The sequence below is a fragment of the Fusarium odoratissimum genome, assembly GCF_000260195.1.
Source record: "Fusarium odoratissimum NRRL 54006 unplaced genomic scaffold supercont1.7, whole genome shotgun sequence".
NCBI lineage: Eukaryota > Fungi > Ascomycota > Sordariomycetes > Hypocreales > Nectriaceae > Fusarium > Fusarium odoratissimum.
This window is the reverse complement of record NW_022158693.1, coordinates 1,010,222-1,020,285: the sequence shown is the minus strand read 5'-3', so window position 1 is coordinate 1,020,285 and position 10,064 is coordinate 1,010,222. Positions and strand designations below refer to the sequence as shown.

Below are 10,064 nucleotides of genomic sequence, written 5' to 3'. Positions count from 1 at the left end.
CATGTTTGATGCTCTACTGTAGGTGTACATTAATTACCTTGGTGCCTATGAGATCCCTCTGATGCTACTCCGTACCTCTCTCTCCTGTCAACATCATCCTGTAAGCACCTTTAGTAGGTACCTTGGCTGGTTCGGGTACAGCTAATCGCCTTGGCAACTGATGGTCTGTTTCACTTGTCTCAATGAAGACGGCCAATTTCGTACCAGGGGATCACAACAGGAAATGCCCTAAAAGTCAAACCCTTTTACTGTTTTTCTCTCATTCTCCCGTCTCGACTATAAGCGCCGTGAAAGAATCTACGCATAACCTGATTCGTAGGCCTCAAACCCCTGCGTCTGCGTCTGCATCTGTAGCTGCAGCTGCAGCTGCATATCCCACGCTTCTGCTGGGCAATCCGGCCGCAGATCAAGAGGCCCTCGGTTATGCAGGTCGAACCACTCCCAACTGCATCCCATTCCCGCTCTGCTTCTGCTCGTTGACATCGGATGGTGGCGTTTTGTCCATTTGAATGTCACCGTTACCGCATTTATACCCGTCAATTGACCTGTTGCTGCTGTAACTATAGCTTTCAATTCGGCTGAGTCTCAATCTTTCAATCCGCAAACAGGCCGCCCCCAGGAGCAATGGTGACGGTGACTTATTATCTGTCAGCTCTCTCATGTTACGAGAATCGGTATCATAAACCTTGCTCGGGTTTGTTCTTGGAAATATCTCCGCTCGGTCAAGCCTTTATGCATTTCAGCCGCCTGGATGAATGACAACGCGCCAAGATGTTGTAGCCATCCATCAATTGATGACTGACTGCACTTTTATCATCGAGAATCATTCATTTTGTTTCATTTTTCGAGCAAATTGATTGTAACTCCTTGCTGAACAACCAACAATAGTAACTGCCGGGCTTACTTCTGCTTGCGCAATACCCACCATTGCTTTTTCTTTCATCCCGGAAAACTAACCCGGGCATAGGCTTTCGTATAAAATCCACGTCCGCAGTTACTCCGTTCCGTCTTGCTCGCCATCTTCATCTTAAATCTCGCCCTTCCTTGTTCATCGTCGTCTGCCGTTGACCCAAAATTTTCTCTCCCCTGCTCTAGACCCATCAGCCTGCCCTGTGAGTGTGCACGCCACTTCTGACTTCCCCCGGAAACTATTGTGCCGATCATTATCGTGCCTGGTCGAGCCAAGTCGATACTTCTTGTCAACCAGACGTGCTCGTAGCCGTGCATCCATTGTCAGCCCTGTTCATATTGAACATTTCTGCTGCTGCTGTTATTGTTGTCGTAGTAGTAATCAGCATCCCATCCATCCCACTCAGGGCTCCCCTGGTCTGTGAAGTTTCCTCCTCTCTCTCCTTCAGCCACTCGGAGCTAAACCAGAGTCGCAAACTGGTGGTGGGTGGCATGGCTGCAGTAACAATCTGATGCGAAGCGGCGGTCCAAGCTATCTGGCAATGTCTCTCTAGCTCACCAAGCCTCTGGCGTTGCCGCGGGATCATCCCCTTCAATCTCTCCAAGGTTTTTCTTCATCGCTTGACAATGGTTACTGTTACAATAGTTAGCGTTGCTACGAGCTTGGTACAATGCAACCCTAGCCGCCTTGGTGCAACGGATCAGACTGAGACTGGGATCATGGGCGCCCTGGCTCATTAACGAAGCAAGATCCCGACTGCATCGGGTAGATCAAGCTCACTGCGGCCTAACTACTTGTCCCTCCCATCCTCAATCTGTCTTTAGGCTGCTGCTGGGGTCGAGGGTCGTTGTCGGAGACTCCGGGGGTAACCTACCAACATCCTCATCACACAGTTCGTGAGCCAGGCCAACGCGTTGAGGCTGATGCTTGACTGACTTGCCATAAACGATGGCCGTCTTGAACACTTCAGTAATGCTTCGGTGAATGGCGTTACACTATTTGCCAGCTCGATTAGCAATCCACGATTCCTAATTTGGATTTTGGACATGAGGCTCCGCAGGGGACGGCCAAAAGGGCGCCCGCCACATGAAACTGATCTGACTTACAAAATCTTCAACAGTGCAGCGCGTAGATCGGAGCACGACAGGCTGAGAGTAATCAGGCTGCTTGCCCTTGGGCTTTGTGTACACGCGGACAAGGTTTAGCTTGTCCCACATGGCCTCCATCAGCTCATCAATGTTCCATCCGTGCTCGGAACTGATGGGGACAGCATTGGGAATTCGATAGAGAAGGTCAAGCTCCTCAATGCTAATGGAATCAATCTTGTTCAGACAGTAGACAACGGGAATATAACTGACGAGTTGGATCGTTAGCAAACTAAACTTATCTCGACTTTGAAAGCAGCTGTGTTTGCCACACTTCTTCACTTCAGCCTTACCTTCTGCTCTTTGCCTCGAGAACGTCGATCAGGTCATCAACGGTAGCGTCACACCGGATTGTAATGTCCGCAGAATTGATGCGATATTCGCTCATGACAGCCTTAATCTCGCCGTGGTCGATATGTGTCAGGGGTACAGTGCTGGTGATATTGAGGCCACCCTTGTCCTTCTTCCTGAAGGTGATGTTGGGGGGTTCCTTATTGATACGGATTCCGAAACCCTCGAGTTCCGCCTCAATCACCCGCTTATCCGTCAGAGGCTTATTGACATCCAGCACAATGAAGATCAGATGGCATGTCTTAGCGACGGCGATGACTTGTCGACCTCGACCTCGGCCATCCTTGGCACCCTCAATGATACCAGGAAGGTCAATAATCTGCAAGGGGGCACCTGGAGAAATTCATGTCAGCCACAATGTTTGACGCACAAAGGAGCCGCCTCTGATGATGATGGAGGAGGTGGTGGTGGTGGTGGTGGAATTGGAGATTGGGCATCAAGCCGAGAACAAGAAAATAGCCGCGCCGCACCGCATCCGTTGATCGAAGTGGAGGTGGGGATGGAGAAGGCGAGGGGGGAGGGATATCACAGACGACTAACCGTTATAGACAACTTGACCAGGCACAGAGGTCAAGGTGGTGAATTCGTAGGCGGCAGCCTCCGAGTGTTGGCCTGTCAGTCTGCTCATGAGCGTACTCTTGCCCACCGAAGGGAAGCCGATGAAGCCAATACTGGCTACGCCTGTTCTGGCCACATCGAAACCAGCACCTCCGCCACCTCCTCCGCCGCTGGGAGTCAACAGCTCGCGCTTGAGCTTAGCCAACTTGGCCTTAAGCTGACCCAAATGGTACGAAGTCGCCTTGTTCTTCTGGGTTTTGGCCATCTGGTCACAAAGGTTAGAGCTGTTCCCGGTTATCCATACGATAAAGAGTCCCCCATCGTGGGTTTATGACCATCGTCTTCTCCGATAGCGTCGTTTAGGGGAGGGTTCGATTAGAATATCACGTACTTCGGCCTCAATATCTTTGATCTGGTAGGGGAACCGGGGTTAGCCAAATCGTGACACACAACATCTTTTTTGTGGGAAAGCTACATACCTTGTCCACTGTAGTCGCCATGATTGCGGTTGCGGTTGCAGAAGCTGTCTCGAGTCGATATTCGGTTGTTGTCTGGCCTCAGATCTCGCGTTCGTGGCCCAATTCGTGGTGTAAAAGCACTTTTGGTGATAAATTGCAAAGAAAGTTGAAAATGGCGGGGCACGACAGAAAAACCTGCTCCACACCTACGTCAGCCAGTTTGGCTTTCTTGCAGCCAATCAGATATTTGATTTAGTAGTTTGCCTCCAGGTGGACATGCTAAACCATTTACGTTGAACGCTCAGTACCGCATAAACGACCTAGGTTTTGAGGGAATGGAATTAATTAATCAGTCAGTCGGTATTGTTCTCATAAAGTGATGGTTTTTGGTGTTTTTAAAAAGTTTCGTTAATTGTTGCATACAGCCTGTCAGATGCAGTGACCAGAGTCTGTCTACCAACAGGACAAGACAAGACTTTACCCCGAGTATCCCTCCCCTTGCTTCTCTATAAAGATATCAGTCATGCTTCATTCATAACAGCAACAACGCAATACACCTTGCACAACCCCCGTCATTTGCTAATCTTTCAAAGACAATCATCCAACCAACCGCTGGCCAACTCTTCGTACAACAGGCCTGTATAGTATTCCGATCCAATGCTCATGAGGAAAACTTTACCATCTAGCAACCACCATCCCCAGTTGTCGAGAAAAGTGACAATCCATGCCATAGCCCTATACTGTATCTGCGCCACCCATGATCATTATGCTAACAAAGAAAACTCGGCGCAATAATGTAACAAAGTATGTTCAGCTGCTTGTTGGAGACACTAACTGTCAGTGGGCTGGGTTTCCGTTCGTGTTTCCGTTGATGCCGTTTACAAGAGTCTCGTGCCCAGCATTTGATATCGTCAAGCTTTCTGAAGTCGAACCAGGCGTCAAAGCTTTGACCATCCCATTTATAGGGGGTCCTCCCGATGCCATTGATTTCTGGCTCATTGGCGATGAATGAATGCCATTGACAAGAGGCGGGCTAAGGTGGCCGTTGATGAGATGCTCTAGACCTTGTTCTAGGCATATTCTAGTATAATCTGGGTCGTCTGGGAACACTTGCACCAGTCCGCGTCGAGGAACCTTCTTGTCGAGGAAAGGTGTACTGCTTGTTTGTGCGAGTTGGGGTTTATCCTCGCCAACGAACGCGCCATTGTGATAGTACTTGCATCGTGGAGCAAGTCTGTTGTACCGAGCAGAATCCGGATCCTGCTTCCACTTCTGACATGTTCCCCATCCCCTGCTTTGTGCTTCTGTCTCCAGAAGTTCCCTATATTCAACTTCGAGACGAATATGACGAAGATGTGGTATGTTGGGGACAGTATACATAAGATCCGACACCTGTTATCATGTTAGCTTTTCGCATTTTCGCATATTTGAGTGGCTGATATTCACCTTAACAAAGAACATGTCCATATTGAAGAATTTCTCCCAAGCCTCTGCTTTTAGTCGTTGCTTTGTCTCAAAACCTAATTCGGAGGGATCCTCGTCACCGTAATATTCGGGGAGTTGTCGACCGAGATCCCACAGCTTGTCATCGAGAAGAGAGTAAAGACGCCATTCAACGCGCCATAAAGACAACTTTGCTAGTTCAGTTACGGGAGCGCGTTCCCATGCAGTATCTATAGAAACAATCAGTGGCTAACTCAACAAATTTGATTAATGAACTTACACCGAGAGAGGTCAAGGTCCTTCTCGCCAAGAAGGAGAGCTGCATGTGTGTTAAGCACCCACTGCTCACGACCCTCGGCTGTGCCGTTGGCTTCGCGTCGAATTGTATCGTATCGGCAGCCTTGAATCCGCTTGAATTTCTCGGCAAGGACCGGAAGCTTGGGGTTTGGACATTTATCGAGCCATCGTAGGAGGGGAGGCAGTTTATCGAGGCGGATGCGTTCTTGCTCCTCACGGAATCGTCGCTGTTCAGCTTCGCGTGCCGCTCGTTTGCGTTCCATATCCTCACGATGCGCACGTTCTCGTCGCTCACGTTCTTTGCGCTCTTCTTCCTCGTGTTGACGGCGAGCTTCTTCGGCCGCTTCTCGCTCGAGTTGCTCACGGTGCAGCCTCTCCTCTTCCTCTCGCTGTTTCTGTTCCTCCTCCTCTTTCTTCTTTCGCTCTTCTTCGATACGTTGCTTTTCTGCCTCTTCTCGACGCGCCTTCTCCTCGGCTTCGCGCCGTTGCTTCTTCTCCTCCTCCTCTCGTCGCTGGCGTTCTTCTTCTTCCTTGCGTTTGCGCTCAGCTTCACGCTCCTCTAGTTCCTTTTGCAGTCTCTCCTTTTCGGCAGCCTCCTCCTTTCGCTTCTTTTCCTCTTCCTCTTCATGCTTCCTCGCGGCTTCAGCCTCAGCTCGCTTACGTTCTTCTTCTTTCTTGCGTGCTTCATGCTTCTTCCGAAGTTCGTCCTTCTTCTTGGCCTCCTCATCGGTTTGCTTTTGCTTCTCTTGTTCGGCTTCCTTAGCTCGAGCCGCTTGCAGTTCCGACTCTGACACAGCCTTAATAGAATCGGCGTCTTTCATCTCCACGTCAGTCTCCTCTGACTTGACATGAATCTGTTTTTCAACACTACTGGCTCGGTCGGTGTCTGCACGGTGAGAGTCGGCACGCCTATCGCGTTTCTCCTCGTCGTGCTTTTTATGACTGGGTTTTGAGGACGATTTGGAAGAGTCTTGAAGATTGCTGGATTTTCGAGGTCTCTCGTCAGATGATAAAACTTGTTTAGGTCGTTTCTCCTTTGTCTCGCTATCAAGTCGTCGTCGCTTGGGTGGGACCTCGCTATCATCCTTGTCGCCATTACTGGGTCGGTCAGGTGTGATGCTGGCACGATGCCTCTTAGTCGACCCGTCGCCCGACACAGACAAGCGATCCCGGGATTCGTCCCTTTTGAGAGCCTTGGTGCGATCATGGTACTTTTCGGATAGTTTCTCGACTCTGTTCTTTTCGTGTTTATCGTGTTTGTCACCTGACTCCTCATGCCTTGGCTCATGGGGGCTACTTGGGTGATCTTTGAAAGATGAAGCGTTCGAAGCCATACTAGCGCGTCGTTGCCGCTCTCGTTCCCCTCGAAGCTCCCCCTTAGACACAAGCTTCCTCCTCGGTTTATGTGTTTCCCCCTCCGACGATACGCCGGCAGCGTCTGAATCGGCATGTTTGGCTTTGAGCTGTTTCTGAGAGATAGTTGGGGATTGTTCGCGGTCTGAGATATTAATAGACGGGACGGGATCGTCTTTCCTGGGTCGTCCTGGGCCACGCTTTGAACCCTCATCTCCCTGGTTCGTGATTGAGTTGGATCTCCGTTTCTCTTTAGGGCTCGTAAGCTTAGAGGTGGTTGACTTCTTCTTCGGTTCGGGACTAGAGAGGCTCCTTTTATGCTGTCGGGCCTCCTCCTTTGCTCGTCGGGCACGCAAAGCTTCATCTTGTTGTTCCTGGCGAGAGTTTGTCTTCTTTCCGCTCCTCTTAAACTCGTCGTAGGCGTTTTTCAGCATATGCTCTTCGTCCTTCCAGTTTGGACCTGCCCGGTGTCGGGCAATCTCGTAATATGTTTCTCCTCTGTACCTTCGTGTGGGATCGAATCCAGCCTGTTCCAAAAGTAACTCAATGACTTTGATGTTCTCTTGCCCGATTGCTGCTAGTATTGGCGTCGCGAATTCAGGCTGGGCGTTGAAAATAGGCCGGGGATCAGGATTAGCACCTCCAAGGCCTAGGAGCAGCTGAATTACCAAGTCATGGCCACCTCGAGCCGCGGCAACCATAGCAGCTGGGTCATTATATCCTTCCTTTACCTGCAAGATGCGTGCGACAGTTTCCTCATCACCTCGCCCCGCAGCCTGTCGAAGTGTCTTGTCGTCGAGGGGCATATACAGTAGATCGTTTCTCGTCTTTGTTGCGCGTACAGTTCCTGTTCTTCGACTTGTTCCGGAATTTGTAACGGGCGAATGGCGTGGGCTATCTGGCGCATGCGAGTCCCTCGTATCTTGATCTTGGTGGGAGTGATGTTCTTCTGAGGTGCGCCTCCGATCTCCTGCTCGCTTCCTTGCAGCCATGAGTGCGGCTCGAATCTCCTCGGCGTTGTCTGTTTCGTCGCTCACCCGGTCGATTGGCTCTTCCCCGTTCACATTGGCCTTTCTAGGATTAACGCCTGCGTCTAGTAATAACTTGACAACGCCCAGATGGCCGTTGTCGACCGCATCGAGAAGTGGTGTGTCCTTGTCGTAGTTGACACAATCCAAATTGCATCCAGCGTCGATCAGAAGTTTGACGATGTCTTCGCATCCATTAATTGCTGCAATCTGAAGAGGTGTGTTTCCCGCGTAGTCGGCTACGTTCAGATCCTCAGGCCTCTCGGTAAGGCGTGTCTTGGCCCCCTCGTACTCTCCTCGAGCGCAGGCGCGAGCGAGTAATGTCTGACCGTGGGCATCGAGATGCTTCTTATGAGGAGCCATCCTTGCAGGGGAGGCATTTGTGTCGGCGGCAGGCGTTGCCAGGTTACGTAGTTTAGAACTGCGAGGATGAGGACTGCCACTTGCTGATGAGTCGTCAGAGTGATAGTCAGTGGCGTGCAACGGAGGAGGCAGTCGCCTCTTCTTGTGGCCGAGGCCGTTGGAGGAGTAGGCAGGTAACTGGGAGGATGCACTCCTTCGGTGAGATCGAGCCTGTGGTGAAATGGAACGGTTCTGTGAATCATGGTGTGACTTTGCTGAGAGAGGCTTGTGCTCCTTCTGCGGGCGACCTGAATCGATGCTGGCGCTGGTTGTTCGTTGCCGCCTAACCTTGCGGCTCTCGCCTTCGTCGTCGGACTCGACTTTGAGACTCTTGCGCTTATGTGATGCTGTGTTTTCACCCGATTTCAATTTCTCGCGAATGGACTTGGCAGGTCGGGGATGAGAATGTTCAGAGTCGGAAGATGAATGCGTGTCATCTGCAAATCGGCGACGCTGCTGCTGCCGGTGATGAGGTGGAGACGCTGGTGCAGAGCTCAAGCCACTGGAAGCAGCCGCATCTTTACCCCGTGACAGTTTCTCGCGTTCGATGTGGGCCGACGAAATGCGCTTCTTCTTGACAGGATCACCGCGAGCGTGAATTGACGATGAACTCTTTTCAAGTTCTGGACGATAACCAGCAGCCTTGATTGAAGATTTGGGTGCGTCGCCATCGTTATCACCATCGGCATCACCGTCGCTTCTGTCCTCCTGTCTTACCTTCCGAGCCTTTGACGGGGAATGGCCATCCTTGCCAGGCAATACGATGGTTTCGGCGTCTGAATCGCGGTCTTCCAACGCATCTTGGTCAACAGCAGATGAAGAATTCGCATTCCGTCGTGCGTCCTTGTCCTTGTCCTTTTCCCTCTCCTTGTCAACGGGCTCAGAAGGCTTGGGGCTTACTGGCGGCGGAGTCGACTTTGAAGTATCGGGCTTTGAGTCAGGCCGCTGAGGTGAGTCGCCAGCAGGCCTCGTCTGGTCGGACTGGGCAGCATTCTGCGCATCCATGACATTTACCTGCGAGGACGACTAGCGACTACCACCATTCTGGTGATGATGGTATAGACAAAAGTTGACGGGGCGATGAACTCGCGCTGGCGTTGATGCCTATGAACTTGGCCAAGAGGAAAAGCAACGGTCGGGCGCGAGAAAGACGAGAACCAAAGAGGCGAATACGAGCGCAGTCAATCAGCAGAGGCGATATGGGGGCAAAAAAGAAAGAAAAAAAAAAGGCTACGCGAAAAGGCGAAGGATTGATTCGTGAGGAGCAATTTGGAATATCTAGAAATCGGGCGGTCGGAGTGGTTTAGCAATAGAATATGGTAGGTAGGTGAGTAAAGGTGAAGAAGAAGGAGAGCGAGTGAGTGGTTGGTTTCGGATTGGAGATAGAATTGGGATTGGGAGTGGAGGCTCAGCTCAGGTTGGTTAGATTAAGCCCGGTTGAGTTTGAGTCCAATAGAAGTTGAGTTAGGTATCCGTCGATTTAGAAGCGGAGATCGATAATTGTAGGCACCTAGCCTGGGCTGAGTCTGACCGGAAAGCCTGTTTATGGGGAGAGTTACAGTGTAATAATGGTGGTTTTGGGAGAACGATGATGGACCACGACGTCTATGGGCGGGCCTTTTACCCAAATTGAGATTGAAACGGGACGGGAGGATGAGTGCGAAGTGAAAGAGAAGAGTGGAAGAATTGGAAACTCAAAAGCAAATGCCCGAGCAAGGCTCCCGGTCTCAAAGATGAAACATGATTGGCTGAGCCTCACTTCGTACTGTCTTTTGGTCTTGTCCGGTCAGACATAAAGACCCAGACCGCAATTTGAACTAGCACAGCCAAAAAGAAACGATTGGCTTTATTTAATTTGAACATGACAGAAAATAGATGTGCTTTTCTTTTGGACCGTGTGACATGTATATTGAGTCTGTGCGTAGTGTAATAAGAAGTAACTCTCTTGTTCTCTTACGTTAAGGACATAAGGTAGGTAGGTACCTAAGTTAAAAGGTACAGTATCCGTACTTGTGCCATCTATTGAACCATCTTTCATGCAATTAACCATCCACGATCCGTAAAGGCAAGGAACCCCAAGGTAGGCACCCATTTTAGTTTAGCTCATCCCCCCCCTGCG

At 50.6% G+C, this 10,064-nt stretch overlaps 2 protein-coding genes across 3 annotated transcripts; both read right to left on the bottom strand.

The window, feature by feature from the left end:
- Nucleotides 1-521: 521 nt before the first annotated feature.
- On the bottom strand, nucleotides 522-3,464 carry FOIG_05627 (uncharacterized protein; the record flags this gene model as incomplete). Of its 2 annotated transcripts, XM_031204328.1 has the most annotated exons (6): nucleotides 522-1,543; nucleotides 1,785-2,263; nucleotides 2,349-2,739; nucleotides 2,947-3,229; nucleotides 3,356-3,376; nucleotides 3,444-3,464. In XM_031204328.1, the coding sequence occupies 5 exons, from the start codon at nucleotides 3,462-3,464 to the stop codon at nucleotides 1,939-1,941; spliced, it is 1,041 nt and encodes a 346-aa protein (XP_031066157.1). In that variant the 3' UTR covers nucleotides 522-1,543; nucleotides 1,785-1,938. The 2 variants fall into 2 exon arrangements, with proteins under 2 accessions (XP_031066157.1, XP_031066156.1); XM_031204327.1 differs by having other exon boundaries at nucleotides 522-2,263.
- A 278-nt stretch (nucleotides 3,465-3,742) lies between these two features.
- Nucleotides 3,743-9,601, bottom strand: FOIG_05626 (uncharacterized protein). Its single transcript, XM_031204326.1, has 3 exons — nucleotides 5,146-9,601; nucleotides 4,869-5,095; nucleotides 3,743-4,814 (listed from the first exon to the last, which is right to left on the bottom strand). Exons 1-3 carry the CDS (start codon nucleotides 8,948-8,950, stop codon nucleotides 4,260-4,262), a joined length of 4,587 nt encoding a protein of 1,528 aa, XP_031066155.1. The 5' UTR covers nucleotides 8,951-9,601; the 3' UTR covers nucleotides 3,743-4,259.
- Nucleotides 9,602-10,064: the final 463 nt, after the last annotated feature.

Excerpts from the sequence above, each read along its gene's own strand:
- FOIG_05626 (XM_031204326.1), bottom strand. The coding sequence starts at position 8,950 with ATGGATGCGCAGAATGCTGCCCAGTCCGACCAGACGAGGCCTGCTGGC. Across the intron at positions 5,096-5,145 it reads GGACCTTGACCTCTCTCGGT|ATACTGCATGGGAACGCGCT; the intron begins GTAAGTTCATTA and ends TTGTTTCTATAG. Across the intron at positions 4,815-4,868 it reads TGGACATGTTCTTTGTTAAG|GTGTCGGATCTTATGTATAC; the intron begins GTGAATATCAGC and ends ACATGATAACAG.